At 37.3% G+C, this 21222-nt stretch overlaps 1 protein-coding gene across 1 annotated transcript; it reads right to left on the bottom strand.

Moving 5' to 3' along the window:
• Nucleotides 1-994: 994 nt before the first annotated feature.
• On the bottom strand, nucleotides 995-20600 carry LOC311590877 (vomeronasal type-2 receptor 116-like; the record flags this gene model as incomplete). Its single annotated transcript, XM_084770177.1, has 6 exons — nucleotides 995-1899; nucleotides 4034-4157; nucleotides 13259-13486; nucleotides 14842-15654; nucleotides 15941-16095; nucleotides 20510-20600. The coding sequence occupies 6 exons, from the start codon at nucleotides 20598-20600 to the stop codon at nucleotides 995-997; spliced, it is 2316 nt and encodes a 771-aa protein (XP_084626303.1).
• Between the last annotated feature and the right edge of the window lie 622 nt (nucleotides 20601-21222).

The following is a 21222-nucleotide window of genomic DNA, read 5'->3' on the forward strand; positions in this document are numbered from 1 at the left end:
ACATCAATATTCCCTTACCTTCCCCTTGTAAGGAATAAAATTGGTTTACCTTCATGTGCAAACATGAGTTCACACTCCCACAAACTTCCTCAAATTTTTAATCACCATTCCACTGGCATCAAGGTCATTCACCCAGAGATTATAAAGTTTGATTTGAGTTTGAATGTTTTTATTCTAAAGAAGAAAAGAACATCTGCACTCAGCACTATGCCCCAATAGTTATAAATTGTGAAATAAGTAGATCAGGGCAAGATGATATGGAAAACATAGAACTCCAGTAGCCATCAGACTGCTATGCAACGTCATTAGAGGAAACAGTGAACATCATCCTAAGAAGAGACAGATCATGCTCTACAACCCAATATTTGGTGGTTATATACCAAATTTATATTTCTCAGTTAGATTTCATTTACCAGTCAGACTACCTGGCACAGACCAAGAATCAGTCCCTGGACAGATGCAAGCCCTGACATTATTAATGAGACTCTGCTGTGCTTGTAGACAGAAGCCTAACTGTGTTGTCCTCTGAGAGGCTGTGCTAAACACAGGTTGAAAACAAGTGCTGAGACTCATAGCCAAACATTCGGTGATAATAGGGAGTCTTGTGGAACAGTGGTAGGAAGGAGAAATGGACTTGAGGTGACAGGACTTCCCCAAAAAGACCAAAAGTACCAGCCATCCAGGGCACAGAGAGGCTTGCTGAGACTGAGGAAACAACCAAGGACAATGAATGAACTGGACATGTGCCAACAACATATATGTAGATGATGGACAGATCAGGCTTCATGTGGCTCCTCTAGGAAGAAGAACAGGTACTGTTACTGATATGGATTGTGATGCCAGAGTTTTGATCACTAATCTGAGGCATAACGGAGAGGGAATGGAGAAAGGGAGGAAGGGTAGGACTGGAAGGAGAGTAAGGATAGAATCGATAATCACGATAAAAGTTGGATAAATGAATTAACTTAACACAAAATATTAATGATATACAACCTTACGAATATGATTTCTCCCTGATCTTTTGAAGAGAATTTTTGTCGGGCCTTAATAATATTATGTAACACTTGGGAAGAAAGATGCAGCACAGCATGCCTGCACTGGAAGACAAGATGGAAAAAATCTCCACAGCCACCATGACCTTGCCCTTGGTGCTGTGGTAGACAGGGAGGAAAGTAATCCAAACAGTGCAAAACACCAGCATGCTGAATGTCAGAAACTTGGCTTCATTGAATGTGTCAGGCAGGTTCCTGGCCAAGAAAGCCACAGTGAAGCTTCCCAGGGCCAAGAAGCCTAAGTATCCTAAGACACAGTAAAATGCTATAACAGAACCCTTGTGGCAGACAATAATAATCTGGCCATGCTCAGAGTGTGCATCAGTATTAACAGAGGGAGGAGAAGCTCCAAGCCAGATTGAACAGAGAATAATTTGGATGAGTGTACAGAGAGGAATGATGTAGTTAAGTGTTCCTGAAACCAGAATGTACCTCATCCTTCTTGAAGGAGCTGTGATTTTGAAAGCCAGAACCACTGTGATTGTTTTGGCCAACACAGTGGAAATAGTCACAGTGAATACAATTCCAAATGTGATTTGCTGCAGGATGCAGGAGACGGAGTTTGGATGGCCAATGAAGAGCAAGGAGCAGAGGAAACAGAACATGAGTGACACGAGTAAGATGTAGCTGAGAGCACGGTTATTGGCCTTCACGATGGCTGTGTCATTGTGCTTCAAAAATACCCCAAGAACCAGAGCTGTGAAGGCAGAGAAGCCCAAGGCCATTAAGGCCAGAGCCATCCCTAAGGGGTCTGCATAGCTCAGAAATATCACAGCCTTTGGAATGCAATGATTCTGCTCTGTATTGGCATACTGGTCTTCTGAGCACTTCACACACTGGTCCATGTCTGAATGAGAAAGGAAAGATTTGTTTGTGCAGCTTCAGCAGTTTATTGACAATATATTTCAATAAGTCTGTTGTGAAAGCTTTGCAATACCTCCATTTTATTGCTGATAATATAATTGAAGGACATTGCTGTACAACAATGATTCTATTTATTAATTCTTATTATTTATATTAGTGTGTCCAAATAAATGTATCATATGTGGGGAAAATTTAGTAATCATTTGGAAGAAGTAGGAATGTACGTATGAGAAGTACAGTTTACCGGTATATAAATGTAATATAAAGGATTTAAAACTGTAGAAAATTAAAAATTATGATTAATATGTCCTTACTTATGTTCTAATCTGGCAGTATTGAGAAAGAATTACTAAGTCTTGATCATAAGAAGCACTAGCTCTATCACTGAAGGTAGAAACCTCTCTACAGACTGAGCACTACAAAGCCCTTCATCTTGACTCCACCTTCATGGGAAGCATCCAGCACATACCCACTTCCTTCGTTTCAATCTCTTGAGACCCAGACTCTGTGACTATACTCTGATGTAAATACGTATATTGATAAGAAGCATGGGAAAAGTAAAACAAAAACCCACATACAAAAATGACCTAGTTTTTTTTGTTGTAGTTGGTTTTTTTCGGGTCAAGGTTTCTCTGTGTATCCTTCACTGTCCTGGACTCGCTTTGTAGACCAGGCTGGCCTTGAACTCACAGAGATCCACCTGCCTCTGCCTCCCGAGTGCTGGCATTAAAGGCAAGTGCCACCACGCCCGGCAAATGTTCTCACCAAAAAAATCCTGAGTTCAGTTCCCAGAACCTGTGTGAGGTGTTTCACAACAGCTGCAAATTAATTGTAGAGGTACTAGTTGCCTTTCACCTACATCTGCCCTTATGTTCACACACCAACACATCACACACACACACACACACACACACACACACACACACACACACACCTATAAATAATATTAACATTTTCTGTTTTGATGTAATTACCATTAGTTCTTATTCAGTTTTACATTTAAAACAATTTTATTACAGTTTGTTTAATAATTATGGATGTGATTTGAGCACATAGATTTCAGAAGCCATTTCTGAGAGTTCTTTGCCTCCTCTTACTCTATGGGTCCTGGGGATGAACCCCAGCTATCAGTCTTAGAGGCAAATGATTTAAATGTTGAGCCATGTTATTGGCCAGAAATGTCTTTTAAGAACTTAATTTCATTGCATAGTATGACAGGCAAATGTGGAAAAACTATTCATTGTCCATTTCTATTTAGCCAAATAAATATATAATCATTTTACTAAACTGGCTTTGTAGGTTGCAATAAAATGTTACTGTTTGTGATTAATTGTTTTCAATACAAAAGCATTCTAATCTATTCTTTCATGAAATTATTAATTGGACTCTATTTATAAAATATTTGACATAAGACTCCTTATATTTTGTACACCATGAACAATTATCCTCACACTCCTAGAAAATATTACATCAGACATTTGAAAATGGGTGCGGGAATAACAATTGGGATATAATCAGAATAAATTAAAATAAAGAAGGGAGAAAAATAAAATGGGCCTCTACAAATCACACAAATTCGGTCTCATACTAAGCAGTTTCTGATAATTTTGCAAGTAATTTTTTAATCTCTATACTAATTTTTCTAAGCATAAAGACTTTGTTACTAGCACCTCCATTACACAGTCCATCATATCTGGTGACATATTCTGTCCTCTGTTAGATTCTGTGCATATGCAGTGTACATAAACATATGTAGGGACACATATATGCATGCAAAAGAATAAATACACAGATTAAAACTTTGTGACTGGAATCTGCCATTCATTTAGTTATATGAGAAATTAATAACAAGGACAGATCTCATACAGAATGTGTTCACAATACAGTTAGATTTTGTTTCTTAGAGAAAATATGATGTGGCAGAAATTGAATCAAAATATACATCTAGGCAAAACGGTTTTTTCTTGTTATGACATTGTTAGTGTTTGCATTCCTATGACTGAAAACAGAGAAAAAGGTATGTTTTATTTTTGAGGTTGCTTTTTGGACTCCTTCAGCATCCTTTTGTTGGTTGAGAGGATTATTAATGTAAAATTACCACAGCAGCAAACACTCACTTGTTCCATTAGAAATTTCATTTTCCGGGCAGTGGATACAAATAAAACAGCAGGCTGACATTCCCTCCTGCCTGAATTTTCTGAATCCAGGACGACAGTCAGCACTACATACAGAGGTCACCATCTGAGGAAATAAAATTCATATTAAGTTTTACCTACTCCATTCATAGCAATATTATATTAGGATGTTGAGATATCAATAAGCTTATTTTATATACAGAAGCTGAGGTACCACATGTCAGTTAGCACTTTATATAATGCCAAATGTGTGAATATATTAAAACAAGTTGATGAAAAGTGGAGTTCTTTACCAAATTTTAGACATTATGGAAACAGAATTTTAGTGTACTTTGTGCAGACACTACAGAGCTTGCTACCTGGTCTTCTTGTTGATTTACATCAAGCTGACACAAAGTCCAGTAAAAAGATAGGGAACATGGAATGAACCTTTCCTGAGAAATTCTCCCTATCAGAATAGCCTGTTCTAACACTAATGCGTTTTATTACTTGGTATTCATTGTAGGCATGCCCTGTCTACTAAAGGCAATGCTCTTGCTAAGCAAGCGTGTGTGAGAAATGACACAGGGCAAGCCAGTAAGCAGTGTTCTCTCAAGGGCCTGTGCTTTTGTTTCAGTGTCCAAGGTCTTTCCTTCTCTACCCTTGTCTATAACCCATGAGCCAAAGCAACCATTCCTCCTCACTTTGTCCTTGGCCAACATTTAATCAAAGCAATGACTTAGCAAGATAGGACTAAACCACATCTAAAATGGGAAATATCTCAATTCTAAATTGTTATCCCATCCCTTGCATTCTAACGTTCCTCCATCCCTCCCACTTTCACCCTAGTGTCCTCCCTTATGTCTGTGATTGAGGGGGACCTTCTGCCCCTCTATAAGATCATAGAGTATCAAGTGTCTTTTTGAAATCCTGTTATCCTTCCTCTGAGTACCACCAGGCCTCCCCATCAAAGAAACCAGATTAAATTGGGGCACTAGAGTTCATGTAAAACTTAGTCCCTGCTCTACACTCCACTGTGGAAAATGCCCTGTCGATTCTCTAGATCCGTGATGGGGTTTGATGATTACTGTACATATTGTCCTTGCTTGGTGCCATAGTTTGAGCCAAACCCTGGGGCCCAGATCGGCCCATCATAATGTTTTTCTTGTAGGTTTCTAGGGCCCTTTGGATACTTCTATTTCTCCATTCTCCCATATTTCTCTCACCTAGAGCCCCAAGAGGATGTCTTCACATCTGTCCCATTTTCCTGGTAAGTGAAGACTTCCATGAGACACGCCCCTTGGGCTAGTGTCCAATTATATGTGAGTATATATGACTTTAGTCATCAGGGAAATGCAAATCAAAACAACTCAGAGGTTCCATCTTACAACCATCAGAATGGCTAAGATCAAAAATTCAAGTGATATCACATGCTGGTGGGGATGTGGAGAGAGGGGAAAACTTCTTTATTGCTGGTGGGCATGCAAACTTGAATAACCACTTTGGAAATCTATCTCAGAAAATTGAGATCCAGCAATTCCACTCATTGGAATATATGTAGAAGATGCTCTAGCACAAAAGGGCATATGCTCAACCATGTTCATAGAAGCCTTCTTCATAATAGCCAGAACCTGGAAAAAGCCTAAGTAGTTCTTAGTAGACGAATGAATAAAGAAACTGTGATACATCTACACTATAGAATACTTCTCAGCTATTAAAAACAAGGAATTCCCAAAATATGTGGACAAATGGAAGGAACTAGAAATGATCATACTGAGTAAGTTAACCGGAAGCAGAAGGACTCAAATGGTATATACTCACTTAAAATTGGACATTTTCTCTGTTTTTAAAATATATTGGCACATGGTAAAAATTACTTTATTGAAGTAATTTATTCAGGTTAAATCTAATTTTTATCCCTTCACTTGTATCTTTCAATTCTCCATCCCTCACACTTTCATCCTATTCCCCTCCCCCAAGTTTGTGAAAGAAAGGGACCTTCTTCTCTATTATAAGATAACAGTCCCAGGCTGGAGAGATGGCTCAGTGGTTAAGAGCACTGCCTGCTCTTCTAAAGGACCTAGGTTCAATTCCCAGCACCCACATGGCAGCTCACAACCGTCTGTAACTCCAAGATCTGAAACCAACGCACATAAATTAAGAAAATTAAAAGTAAAAATTAAAGAAAATAAAGATCACAGCCTATCAGGTCTTTTCCTGGGAGCCTGCTTACTTTTCCTCTGAGCATGAACAGGTCTCCTCACCAAGGGGAAGTGGTCAAATAGGGGATACAGAGTTCATGACTGAGTCAGTCCCTGCTATCCCCACAGTTGTGGAGGTTGTGGTGTCCATCAGCTAGATCTGGATAGGTGTTCTAGGTTTTCTATATGCATTGTTCTTTGTTGGTACAGTATTTTTAGCTGACCCGCCTGGGTCCAGATCTGCCAGCCTTAATTGTCTTCTTGTTGATTTCTAGGACCCGCTGGGTCCTTCTATTTCACCATTCATCCTTACCTCTCTCACCTAGAGTACCAATAGGAAGTCCCAGTATCTATCAAAATTTCTGGCTAGACACTTGGTAAGAATTTAATGACCATTTTAAAGAAGAGTGGAGACAGTGGATATTCTTGCCCTATTTCTGTGCAATATGTTAAGGCGTGGTCTCTATGTCTCACTGCCAGCCTTGGATTAGCTATCTAGGCCAAATTGGTCACATATCAACAGAGAATTTTCTAAATCTACCAACAAACTGTTTGTTTTAAAACATGGGCCACACATACCTGGCTTCATTCTTAGTTTAATTGAATTTTTTTTATATTTTCCCCTCCATCTAGTACAAAGCTTTCAGTCAGCTTGCCATAAAATATTTATTCTATCAAGATATTACCTGTTCTACCAACAGCCCAGGCCTTAACATCAACAATTAATAAATGGGACCTCATGAGGCTGAGAAGCTTCTGTAAGGCAGGTGACACTGTCAAGAGAACAAAGTGACAGCCTACAGACTGGGAAAAGATCTTCACCGACTCTTCATCTGACAAAGGTCTAATATCCAAAATATATAAAGAACTTAAGAAATTAAACACCACCAAACCAAATAACCCAATAGAGAAATGGGGCGCAGAGCTAAACAGAGAATTCTCAACAGAGGAATATCAAATGGCTGAGAAACACTTAAAGAAATGCTCGACCTCCTTAGTCATCAGAGAAATGCAAATCAAAACGACACTGAGATTCCATCTTACACCCATCAGAATGGCTAAGATCAATAACTCAACTGACACCTCATGCTGGCGAGGGTGTGGAGAAAGAGGAACACTCCTGCATTGCTGGTGGGAATGCAAACTAGTACAACCACTTTGGAAAGCTATCTGGTGCTTCCTCAGAAAAATGGGAATAGGGCTTCCTCAAGACCCAGCTATTCCACTCCTTGGAATATACCCAGAGGATGTACTACTACAAAACAGGGACATATGCTCAACCATGTTCATAGCTGCCTTATTCATAATAGCCAGAACTTGGAAACAACCTACATGTCCCTCTATAGAAGAATGGATAAAGAAACTGTGGTACATTTACACTATGGAATACTACTCAGCTATTAAAAACAAGGAATTTCCAAAATTTGTGGACAAATGGATTGAACTAGAAATTGTCATAATGAGTGAGTTCACACAGAAGCAAAAAGAGCTAAATGGTATATACTCACTTATATTGAGACACTAGTCCAAGGTGTACGTCCCCATGAAAAACTGTACCTACCAGAATAGTGGGTAAGAGGAGAGGACATCCTATTGAAACTTTAGGTGTGAGAAGCCTGGGAGAAAGAGGAAATGGAAGGACCCAGTTGATCCTGGAAAACTACAGGCGAGTCTGGGCCCTGGGGCCCTCCGCAAACTGTGGCAACAGCCAAGGAAAAAATAGGCAGTAAAAACCTTGAACCCCTACCCGGACTAGCCGATGGACATTCTCCACTGTTGAGTGGAGAAGGAGATCTAACTTTCACACAAACTCTGTGCCCCATATTTGAACATGTCCCTTGGACGGAGATGCCTGGTGGCACTCAGAGGAAAGATAAGAGGTCACCAAGGAGAGACTTGATACCGTATGAGCATATTCAGGGGGAGGAGGTCCCCCTCAGACACAGACTTAGGGGAGGGGAGGGGAGTAGGGGGGAAGTGGGAGGAAGGGAGGAATGGGAGGATACATGGGATGGGCTAACAACTGAGATGTAATATGTATAAATTAATAAAAATGTATTTAAAAAAAAGACAAGTCCTTTACCCTGAAAAGCATTCTTAGGGTCCATCAGAGAATTCATACAGGAGAAAAACCTTACAAATGCAGAGAATGTGACAAATCCTTTACCCAGAAATGTAGTCTTGGGGTTCATGAGAGAATCCATACAGGAGAGAAACCTTATAAATGTAGGGAATGTGACAAATCCTTTACCCATAAAGGCCATCTTAGAACTCATCAGAGAGTTCATACAGGTGAGAAACCTTATAAATGTACACAATGTGAAAAATCGTTCACTGAGAAAGGCAGTCTTAGGGTTCATGAGAGAATTCATACAGGAGAGAAGCCTTACAAATGTATGGAATGTGACAAACCCTTTAACCGGAAAGGCAGTCTTACGGTTCATCAGAGAATTCATACAGGAGAGAAACCTTACAAATATAGGGAATGTGATAAATCTTTTACCCAGAAATGTAGTCTTGAGGTTCATGAGAGAATCCATACAGGAGAGAAACCTTACAAATGTGGGGAATGTGACAAATCCTTTACCTATAAAGGCCATCTTAGAACGCATCAGAGAATTCATACAGGTGAGAAACCTTATAAATGTACACAATGTGAAAAAGCTTTTACCAAAAAAGGCATTCTTAGTGTTCACGAGAGTATCCACACAAGAGAGAAGCCTTACAAATGTATGGAATGCGACAAATCCTTTACCCAGAAAGGCAGTCTTAGGGTTCATGAGAGAATTCATACAGGAGAGAAACCGTACAAATGTAGGGATTGTGACAAATCCTTTACTCTGAAAAAAAGTCTTAAGGTTCATCAGAGAATTCATACAGGATAGAAACCCCAAGGGCTGGGTGTGGTGGTGCAAGCCTTTAATCCCAGCACTGGGAGGCAGAGGCAGGCAGATTTCTGTGAGTTTGAGGCCTGCCAGGTCTATAAAGTGAATCCAGGACATCAAGGCCATGCAGGGAAACCCTGTTCTGAAAAACCAAAAAATTAAAAAAAATAAAGGAGACAAGCTCCACAAAGCTATTGACTCTGACAATTCGTTTATCAAGAAAAGCTATCTTAGAACTCATGAGAGAATAAGAGAAACCTTAAAATGTAGTGAATATGGAAATCCTTACTATCGGCTCAACTCTTAGCATACATCAGAGAACACTACAACAGGGAAACCTTACATAATGTATGAGAAAATACCTGCATCTTGTGTGTGAGAAGCATTTGAAAATTCATGAGAAGAAAAGTTTCCACAGGAAGGTATGTGTTATGTGCTTTATTAAAGCCCTGTTGTGTGTGACACTTGATGCTCCACAGTAGAGAGTTATGTGCATAAGAAACTTGTGAAAGCATCAAGTATTTATGCTGAGGAAATTTCTCAAATGTGACAATAGATGAATTTTTCAAAAAAACGTTTTGTATTTGTTCACCCATAACTGCTTGATAATGAAAACAAAATTGAGAAGGCACAAGAATGTTTTTGTTTGACACTTTCCAGTATACTAAAATGATCCATTTTGAAGGGAAGCTGATTAAAAGCAGCAAATACATCCCTCAAGATTGCTCCAAGAGATCTCTGAGACTGACAGTATTCAGTGTCCTAAATTCAAATGAAGAAACAGGCAAATGGTACCAGTTTCAAGAGGATTAAACTGACTGAGCCAACAAGACAGGCTGCTCTTTAACCTGTAGCTATGCCTACCAGATGCAATGTGCTTCCAGGGATCAATGTTCATGAGCTGTATCACATGCTGTTTCCAAGTTTTATGTTAGCAATTGTCTTTGACCTCACAGTCCTGTAAGTAACTCTAATAAAAGTCATTGGTTCAGCAAAAAAAAAAAAAAAAAAAAAAAAAAAAAAAAAAAAAGATATTACCTGTTCTTTGTATTCTGACATGTTTCTTTTTTTACTCTGAAGAGATAATGGACCTTATAATAAATTTATGAATATTTTATATAATCATATAATTCCATCTTAGAGTGCATTTACGTGACTTATCTCACTTAACTGTATTTTTTATTCAGACTTGCATTTCTGAGTGAAACACACTTGGGTGTAGAGAACAAACATTTTGTTGTGTTGTTGAACTGTTTTGATAGGTGCTTATGTAAGAATTATTCCATCCATGTCCATAAAAGTGAATGTTTTCATGGATTTTGTTTGTTTCTTTGTTTCCACTTCATAATGATGTATCACCTACATTTATATAGAAGGATTCCATTCAGGTTAAAAATAACATTTTCCCATGGAAGTAACAAAACATTTTTGGGGTGTTGTTGTTGTCTTATTGAACCAATCTTGTTGTCTATGGATTTTTATTAGAGAATGTGATCATTAACAATAAATTATTATTGTCGATTATTTGGTGAGTATTGTCTACTTGTTGATATTGTAGTATTTGATCGTTTTCTAATAGTTGCTTTTCTCTGGAGCTTAGTGCTTTCTATGTGTTCCTTGGATCCTTGCATTCATCATGTGAAGTGGTTCAACTAGCATCTTTCATGGTAATTTTTCTGTGCTTATAAATTCCTGTGATTGTGTCTATTATTGAACTCTGTTCTGTATCCTTCTATTATGAGGAATAACTTTTCTGTTTTAGTTACTGTGGTTGGCTGTTAAATGTTTGAAATACATCACTCTTACTCTCCTCCTGTAAGAATGTCCATGGTGACATTGACTGATATACAGATGGGAACTTGCTATGACAGAGTCTTCTGTACTTCAGCCTTCAATGTTATGTCTTTGTTACAAAATAAATTTTAAGTTAAATATGCCAAGGTGTGTTCATTTACTGATCTTAAATGTTTGCTATATAAATGACTGTTGTATCTCGATGGGCAAACATCTCACATGAAATTTATGATTACATTATACTGGATATAGTGTTGATGATTTGAGTGTGTCCTTCTTTTCCCCTTGTGACTCTGGACTGTAAATCTATTCTTTTAATCAGGAACCCTCAAGTCTCCTATATTTTGACTCTTATGTTTTGTTTTATTTTTGTTGTAGTCTGAATGTTCTAATATTATGCCTAACATTCAAGCTTTGCCATCCTGTCTTTATCTCAAACTATTGTCTTGCTGAGATTTTTTATTTAGAATTTTATTTCATTTATTTTATTTTTTCTTTACATATTTTCTGTTTGAATATTTTTATTATTTTGTACTTTCATGGAATTCCTTTTTCTCATGCTTTTTCAGTGACTTATTTTATGTTAGGTTTTGTGATCCCTTTTATCCTTCCCGAGGTAATTTATGTCACTTCTTCCTACTTTTCATAGAACATTCAAATAATCATTCTTTGAATCATATATTAAGCATATCATTGAACATACTCTCATTTAAGACTATGACTGTCACATTTTGAGCTAGGTAGATTTGATATCATCATTTTTATGTTTGTTAGTTAGCATGTATCGTCATATGCATAACTGGGAGCAGAACAATGGGTCTATATATTTTTAGTATTGAGTATTATTCCGGTGCATGTTTTTGTAATATGCAATCAAGCTGTGTTTAGAACACATGTGATATTTCACTGCTGCCTTTGAATATATATGTATTTCAGTAGCTAAATTTCAGATCCTGTGTTCCTTTACATAACAATGACTCCCCGTATCAATCTGAGAAGGACTATTAACTGCAAATGCCAGAGTACATGAGCAACCAGAATTCCTGGACTTAACATCTTTAAAATTTAAACAACTTTGCGCTTGTATAGTTCGAATAGAATACCCTAAAAGAAACCACTTCAGAATTCACACCTATAACATACCCTGAACATATGATGGAATTTTTTATTCACAAATTTCTGCACAGCAAAAATATATTACTACCAAATACCTCCAAACACAGAGAAGGAAACTAGATACTGCTTCCTTAGTTTGAATGAACTATACAACAATTAAGAGGACCAAGCAAGGATACTGTAGTGAACTGTTTCTTTACATGTCATAATTTAGAGCTGAGTCATGGAAAAACTGTGAATAACAATTGATTTCTTGCACCCATTCTGCATATCAAGCTGTCTGACATTTCCATGAATATGCATCACCCTTCTAATGTCCATATACACCACATACACCAGTGTTGCATGGTCATACATCCAGACATAAAACCAATAACATATAAAAAGGAAATAAAATACAAAGTAATAATTCATAGAATATTTAATGTGTATCAAAAATTATGAATTTATTATTAGAAGGGTTGACAATTTAGAGACTCTGTGTCAGAGGTTTAAGGAAACATATAAAATAAAACTGTTGCTTTCTCTTTGAACATGTCCCCATGATGGGGTACCTTATCATCTCACAGAAGAAGAGTATGCAGGCAGTCCTTATGATGCTTGATAGGCTGGGGTCAGTGAGTAGGGGAGAAGGGTTCCCCTCTCTGAGGACTAGAGAAGGGGCATAGGGGGAAGGAGGAGAGAGGATGTGCCTGGAAGGGCACAAGGAATGGGGCTAGGGCTGGAATATAACATAAATAAAATAAAAAATTAAGATAAAAAATAATTAAAATTAAAAGACATGATGAGTTTGTTTTCTAATGCCTTTGGATTTTTAATTTACTACATCATTACACTTAGCTTCAGTCTCTGTAACTTTTTTATCACAGATTCATAATAAGTGAGGAAATCACTATATGGTAATAAGAATGGTACCATGAGTCTATTGCTCTATTTATTGGAAATATTATAAATAAGTGGTCAAAAGTTGTTTCATATTCCTATTAAAAAACAAAAACACAGTTCTTTGATAGTAAAATACAGTGTAACTATTACATGAACTCCTCGAAGGACTAACAAAAGGTCACATAAGAAATAGGAAAATAAGAAACATAACATAGGAGACTAGAAGTAGGTTCCTAATGTGACAATTTATTTCATTTCACTAATGTATAAAAAAGCATAAATGGACCAACTAAACACCCAGTGTTTACTGGTATGGAATGGAAATCAGTACAGTTCTTTCAACCCACCTGTCGACTTCCTGTGGCCCACTCTAGCATGTCTTCAGATAAATGCAGCTGTTGACCATGTGGAAAATCTAGGCTAAACTTTCCTATCTTCACCTTAAGTTCCACATCAGGTGGGAGATTCCAAATGTAGAAAATGTCATACTCTTTCTGAACTTTTTCTTTCTTGTTCATGGTAACTTTGTCTCCATTAGGGCTAGTAAAGTGTGTCTTTCTCATCAAGGAGTGCATCTGAAATGAAGACAGTATTATATACTACATATGCCCTTCATTAAAGGAAGAAAATGTATAATGATTTTATCTGAAAAGCAATTTTATTGAAGGTATCAGGTGGAAAATCTCAATAAAAGCAAAATGATATATTAATTTGTCATAATGTTTGTAGAATTTTAGTTCTCTGTAAGTAAACTAACAAACACAAGCATAGAAAAGCACATATACATCATAAAGATGTGCAACACACACACACACACACACACATGCATCTGCACACAAAAAGACCCACATCTATATAGAGATATTCATATGATAAAGCCGCATATTTGTTTATACACATTAACATACATGGACACATCTGAACATACAGGAATAGACAACCTTATACACCCAAACAGACACACAAGTGTAGAAGTATATCAAACACATGCATAGACACACACATGCACAGACAAATACAGGGAGAAATAATGAGATACAAACATTCACAATCAGAGAAATTGAAACAAAATCAAATTTATGCTCACAATATCAAAGGAGAGACAGACAGAACACACACACACACACACACACACACACACACACAGAGCAAGAGATATACATATTGCAATCCAAGATACACAACACACAGACACATGAATTAACAAATACAATCAGAAACATACACAAAAACAGAAACAAACATACACATGGGCATTGAAACACAGACAATTTAAGCTCACTTCTACAAACAGACAGATAGACAGATGGACAGAAACACACACACACACACAAACACGAGTGCAATCATATCTCTGTACACACATAAACACAGATATACACAAAGACACACAGAAACACACATAGAAACACTAATACAGTGAGAAATATATATTCACAAAATGAGTGTGTGTGTGTGTGTGTGTGTGTGTGTGTGTAATAAACTGATTCACATAACTCTGCCTGTGTAATTACACTAAGCCTTGGAGGTAGGTGAACAGAGACTACATTTGGGGAGAATCAATTGAGAAAACAATCCCCTGAACTTATTACCTCAATTTTCAGAATTAATGAACAAACAGTCATCTCTTCATCATGGTGACAATTAATGAAAGAGACTAATTATCTCTCCAGTATTAGAACAGGTATGATTATATTCAGTGGCTCTGGTACAGAGTCACTTATTTTCACTGATAAATGGTGTCTTTCATTCCAATACCTGTGTATTAAATTTTATACAAAGCTCTAGATTTATTGTGACAGCATAAAAACATTTAGAAACCTAGGTTTTTGGGAAACATTTCCGAGTTCACTCAGTTAAACATCTGAGAGACTCTTAAAAACTATGACATTGATAAGAACATGGATAATCCAATAGAAAAAAACAGTACCTTTGAGCAGCTATGATCATGTATTTTTCCATTGTCAATTGGCTGATTTTCTACTTGTTGAAGAAGCACCTCATGAATAACGTGCACCAAAAAATATGCAGCATTGTATATGTCATAACTGCTATCACTGAGGGCCATGTCAAAAGTCTGTGCCATTAGCCATTCCAATGACACATTGGATGAGCAGTTCTTCGTTGTCTTACAGTTAGATCCTAAGGATTCACAGTTAACGTTCATCCACTTCACACTTGCCAGATATTTATCTGAGTATTTGAGAGGGTTCAATGTCTGGACAAAATGTTTAAAACCTGAAATCTTACCATGGTGGTGTGTAAAAGCAAGAGTTCCATGGAATGGGTCAAGTGTGAGATCTCTCTTACTTGTAGGAACATCCCACTGTGAGGTGGTGATCCATATTCTCTGTATACCTAGAGATTCCCACATTTTAAAGGCCACAGCAAGAGTACTGTCTGTGTCACCATAAAGGATAACAACATCTGTGGAAGATGTCATGATTTGGTTATAATACACGTCAGCTTTTGACATGTAAACCTCCGTGTTCACTGGGATCATGTTCACAAAGGCAAAGCAGACTATATTCTTTTCCATTTCTCTTTTGAAAACTGAGAGAAATTGTGTACCCTGTTCATTGTCAGAGATGGCCAGCCCTACCCAGTTGCAGTTTACATAAAGTAAGAAGGCGACGAGGGCCATGGCGATAGATGTATCCGCATGGGCCATCTGATAAATATAGGAAAATTGTACACGGTCATTCAGGAGAGGATGGAAAGGCCCATAAGAAAGATGGAGGGCCTAGGACACAAGAAACAGCATGAGGTAGCATGTACTTTTAAGAACTTGTAAACACATTTTATCTGTAAAAAGTTCTAGAAATCCCCCTTACCAGTTACTTCTCCTCTTATCCCTATTTCACACAGAGAAATTCCAGATCCCCATCAAGTATCTGAATAACACCACTGAACTAACAGGTTGACATAAGGCCAGTATGACCAATCTCCTCTTTACACCCTTTTTCCATCTTATCAAAGCCACCAATGGAGACACAATTTCATTAATTTTAACCCCACAAAAATTTCACCTGCTGAGGTTCACGGCTGTACATTAATCTGTGATGTAGTACAGATGCTTCCCAGTTTGGTCCTGTAAGAAGTATTGTACAACCGCCACCTTTGGTACAGTCATAATTAGGATGAGTCCGATCAGGTGGTTGAGAAAGATGAATAAGATCTTTTACTAGTGAAACATTTAGACAATATGTTACTCGAAATACTAAAGACATGTTTGGTAGAAGATCAGGGTTTCTGTTTATTTCATCCAAGGAAAAAGTCAAAACCAAGGGAAACAGGCTTTCAGCTGGTGCTCTGTAAAATGGTACAATATTTATTATGTACAGAAGTATACACATAAACATTGGCATTCAATACAATGACTATCCTGTACTTGGAGATATTGTCTTTATCCCTATGTTTGGGACAAGTATCCCAAGTAATAAGGTTTACAAATAAGAAAATATGGAATTTTATAACACCTATAAAATTTCATGTGAGTTCATCTACACAAAACATGAATATTTCATGGAAAGCTTTTTCATCTGTGGTTGTTGAGTACTTGCTCGGAAGGGAAAGACAAGGCCACAGGTTATGACCAAGCTGTAAACCTGATCAATCATTCATTTATTAATTATAAAGAAATGTGAAAATTACACATGATGTTTGAGCCTCTGATTTTCTGGTATTTCCATATGAAATTAACTGAATTGGCTAAGGTAGTGAAAGAGTGACTGATGAGTGCACACGAGTGTTTCTGGGGCAATATTTGGTACCTGTACTAAAGATAAATTATAATTAGTTGGAAATATATCGTATTCTTCTCTATCCATCTTCATATTGTTGTTTTTCTTTTTAGATTATTTTTCAGAGAGAGCATCTTTTTACTGGTTTACTTTCAAACACATTCACACACAGGAGATGCATATTTGAATAGATGTATGTCTAACTTTGGAATTCAATCTGTTTCTTTATCAGAAAACTGGTAAAAGCTTAACCTCCAGACATAGCTATACTATACCTGGACATATACCCTATGACATTTGCTCAATTATGTTCATAACAGCATTAATCACAATAGCTAGAACCCAGAAAAAATGATGTCACTCAAACAATGGAGAATAAACAATGAAACACTACTCCAATATAAAACAAAGAAAATCACAAATTTTTCAGGCAAGTAAACTAGAAAACATCTGCTGAGTATGAAAACTCAGACTAACAAAAACACACATGGATGTATTTACTTAGCCATATAGTACAGGATAAAAAAATACTGGAATTACTGATCCAAGGATAATGAGTAAAAAGGAGGAACACAGACAAGATGCTTTATTCTAACTCAGAAAAAGAAATATAATAGATGGCAGAAGAAGTTGAAGATAAGGACAATGTAGGAGAGAGAGCTCAGATAGAAATGAGGGTGAATGACAGACCTGGGGAGAGATGATGCAGCAGGTCAGAGGGCCTGAACAGTAAAAATAAGGCAGGGGTAGAGATAACTCTCTGACAAGATGGATAAATGAGACACTTCTGGGATAATATGGTGGTGACTCAGTTGAGAGGACACCCTCTAACTAGACAGAACTCCTAATGGAGAGAGGGGAATACCAATCAATCCACAAGAACTAGGACTCAAAATTTACCTTTCCTACAAGATATACAGCGATAAAAAATAGAACAGAGCTTTAGGGAATGTCCAAGCAATGCCTGGCCCAAACTGAGACTCAGAACACACGAGAGAGACAACCTCTGACACTATTATTGATACTCTGCTGTGCTTTCAGCCAGGAGCCTGGCATAGATGTCTCCTGAGAGTTCCAGACATCAGTGAATCAAAACAGATGCTGAAAATAAAACCCAAATATTAGACAAAGAGTGTTGGGAGTCTTATCGAAAAGTAGGGGGAACTGCAGAAGAATAAAGAACTAACACGAACTACACAAGAAAATCCAGTGTCAATTTATCAAGGCACAGAGGGGGTTGTGGAGACTCAATCATCAACCAAGGATCCTCAAGAGTCTGGTCCTAGGACCCCTAAACAGATGTAGGTGATGTGTAGTTCAGGCTTAGTGTGGATCCCCTAGTAAGAGGAACTCGACTTTCTCTGACATGTACTCTCTTGCCTGTCTTTTTACTCTCTTTCCCTTGGTGGGGCTTCTATTTCAGGCCACATGGGAAGAGTACACACTCAGTCCTGATGTGATTCATGAGTTAAGGTGACTTAGTCGGGGACTCCCCTTCTTTGAAAAACAGACAATACACCTGGAGTAGATGGAGAGAGCATATGACAAGGAATAGAGGAGGGCGAGGCCATGATCAGTAGGTAAAATACATGAACAAATATATTATTTTAAACTGATGTACGCCTGTATGCATCTAGATGTATGAACCTAAGCAATGTTCTTTTATGACATGAGCAAAAATTAAATTGAGTGGTTTTTTTATTCTCTTCTTGGGAAAAAATCATTCCTGTCTATTGCTAGTTATTTCCTACCATCTGAACAATAAGTGTCAAATATAATCCTTCGCTTGGAATGATTCACTCATATTTAAATATAATTAGATTTTCACTTTGAAATTGTACCTTTGAGTTATCTGTCTCTATACAAATAGCTGCTTTTAGAAGACCCTTCATACAGCACAGAAAAAATTGCCATTGGAAATTTCAGTAGAACACATTAGAAAGTGAGAGTAGAACTTGTGTGACACAAACACTAACTCTTGCATACTAAACATAAACAGCATCAATTACTTGGGCTACCAGAGTGGCCTAGTAGTCTAAAGTGCTTGCTGTGCTTGGAAACAACAGTCAGAAATCCACAGAGTAAAAGTGTGTAGAGTATTCACGTGGTAAAATGTGCAATTATACATAGTAAAATTACTGAAAGAGAAATATAATTGGCAAATGTGATAGAAGTATCAGATATAAACAACTTAGACTTAAAAAGGAAGACACAAATTTTTTTCTTTTTCTTTTTATTATTATTATTATTAATTATTATTATTATTATTATTATTATTTATTATTATTATTAATTCATTCATATTACATCTCAATTATAATCCCATCCCTTCTATCCTCCCATTTCTCCTTTGCAATTTCTTGCTATTCCTCCCTCCTATAACTGTGACTGAGGGGGACCTCCACCCCCTTTATGTGATCCTGGGGTACAAAGTCAAATCTTGGTAGCCTGCTATCCTTCCACTGAGTACCACCGAGCCTTCCCATCATGGGGAAATTGTCAAATATGGGGCACCAGAGTTCATGTGAAAGTCAGTCCCCACCCCTCACTCATCTGTGAAAAATGTCCTGTCTATTGGGAAGAACTGGGTAAGGGTTTGATGTTTACTGCATGTATTGTCCTTGGTTGGTGCCATTGTTTGAGCAGAACCCCTGGGCCCAGATCTGCCCATCATAATGTACATAATTCTTAAATAATTGAAGAGATGAGCTACTAGGAAACTCCTCTAATCATGTTCTCAAGTACTGTCAACTACCTACACATGCTACAAACGTAACCCAGTCAGATCACAAGGAAAGTAAGTGATCATCACAATTAGAGATAGCCTCAATTTTCAAACATAAAATTGATAGTCTAAGCATTCCTTCTTTTTGCTAAATAGAAAAGGAAGAAAATGAAGAACTGGGCTTTCTAATACTTAAAAGCCAATAGTTGGGTATGTATACAAGTTAAGATGGAGATATAAGGACATATTTAAAGTTCACATTGGACAGAAATCCTACTTACGTTTCTGATGCAGGTTCAAAAGTCATATAGAGTGACCACATCCAGATAATTTTAGAGAGTAAATGAACATCTATGTGAAAGCTTTCTGTGTCTAGGTGTACTCCAAATAGGAGGTGCACACACACAGGAACTGATAGATACACACTGACAGAAACACACTCTATGGCCATTTAATTTTACCTTCTCAGGATGAAACATATTGAAATAACACGGGATATCATTTGATAATAATGGACTGGGTACTGTGTAATGGAAACTGTCAAAAACAGGGCTAATATTTATGATCATGGTAGAGATTGTTTGTCCACTCAACTCTTGTCCTTGAAATCAGGAGGCTAATTGGAAGAAACATAATAGTTTATTGACCAATTTAAGTTCATAAAATAGCATTGAGTTTATAAAAGAATTTGGTGTTGTTTCTTTGAGTACACATTGGAAGAAAAAGACAACATTCAAAGCATTGTTCTGTTTCTCATCTTCAAACCTCTCCAGAAATACGTGTGATGAAATCTACAAGAGAATTAAAAAGCACTTACAGCTTATCCAGAATGTTGCTTAAATAGTCTTTCTCCACAGACCATTGCACTGCATAAAGGAAGATAATACACACGTCCCTTAACTCTCTGTCCTTTTCTTCATTCTTCATTCTCCAAAAGCACCTGGAAGGAGTGAAACTCATCATGAGAAGTGGAGTGTTCCGAAGCAAGGAGAACAAAATCAAAGTAAACATCTTTGTCCTACTATAAGCCTCAGTGTTGTGGATTGTGAAGTGTCATGCATATCAGTCTAACAAATGGACACCCATGTGTTCCTATCTTCTTTTATGTTTCTGGACAATGGAAAGTTTACTTGCACATTCATGATTCCTTTTTCCCTTAGGCCCTTCCTCATTCCTGGAGGAATCTTCCCTGGGACTTGTCATCTGAGGTCCACCGTCCATGTGGTAAACATGAGTTGATAAATATATTTGATAATAGTTCTGTCTGTGGTTCCATGACATCATTCAGGTTTATTGATGTTAAAATCCCTGAGCAGAGGCTGTTTAGTGAAAGTTTTGTTTCAGTGCTATCTTATATATCTGTTTATGTGTACATCAATAGAAATTATGTCAGTAGATATTTCTTAGATTGTGCACAGTGAAATATAAATTATTGATTCAGAAGGGGCATATAAGATGGTTCATGACTATATAGTGAGCACTGTATCACCAAGTCTATATGATGCACAGGTACCCACTTGTCTGGACCATCTTAGAATCTCAGAGCATACACACTGTGAAATATGTCACACCAGTGACAAATAAAGAATATCTACCCAAAGTCTATGTTTCTAGTTTTGGAGAACCAACAATCAGGTGAAATACAGAAATTTCTTGAGTCCTGTTGTACCATAAACCATCCCACTCCTCACCCAATAGCACCTCATGCACACTTTAAATGTTGATTTTTAAAAGTTCAACAATATGCACAATATTCAAAGAAACCCAAGACTTTTGTGTATCATTTCAAATATTAAATGAGACTTATCCCTCAACCAATGTCTACATTATTAGTAATAAACTA

This window comes from Acomys minous (assembly GCF_964271855.1).
Source record: "Acomys minous genome assembly, chromosome: 20".
Taxonomy (NCBI): Eukaryota; Metazoa; Chordata; class Mammalia; order Rodentia; family Muridae; genus Acomys; species Acomys minous.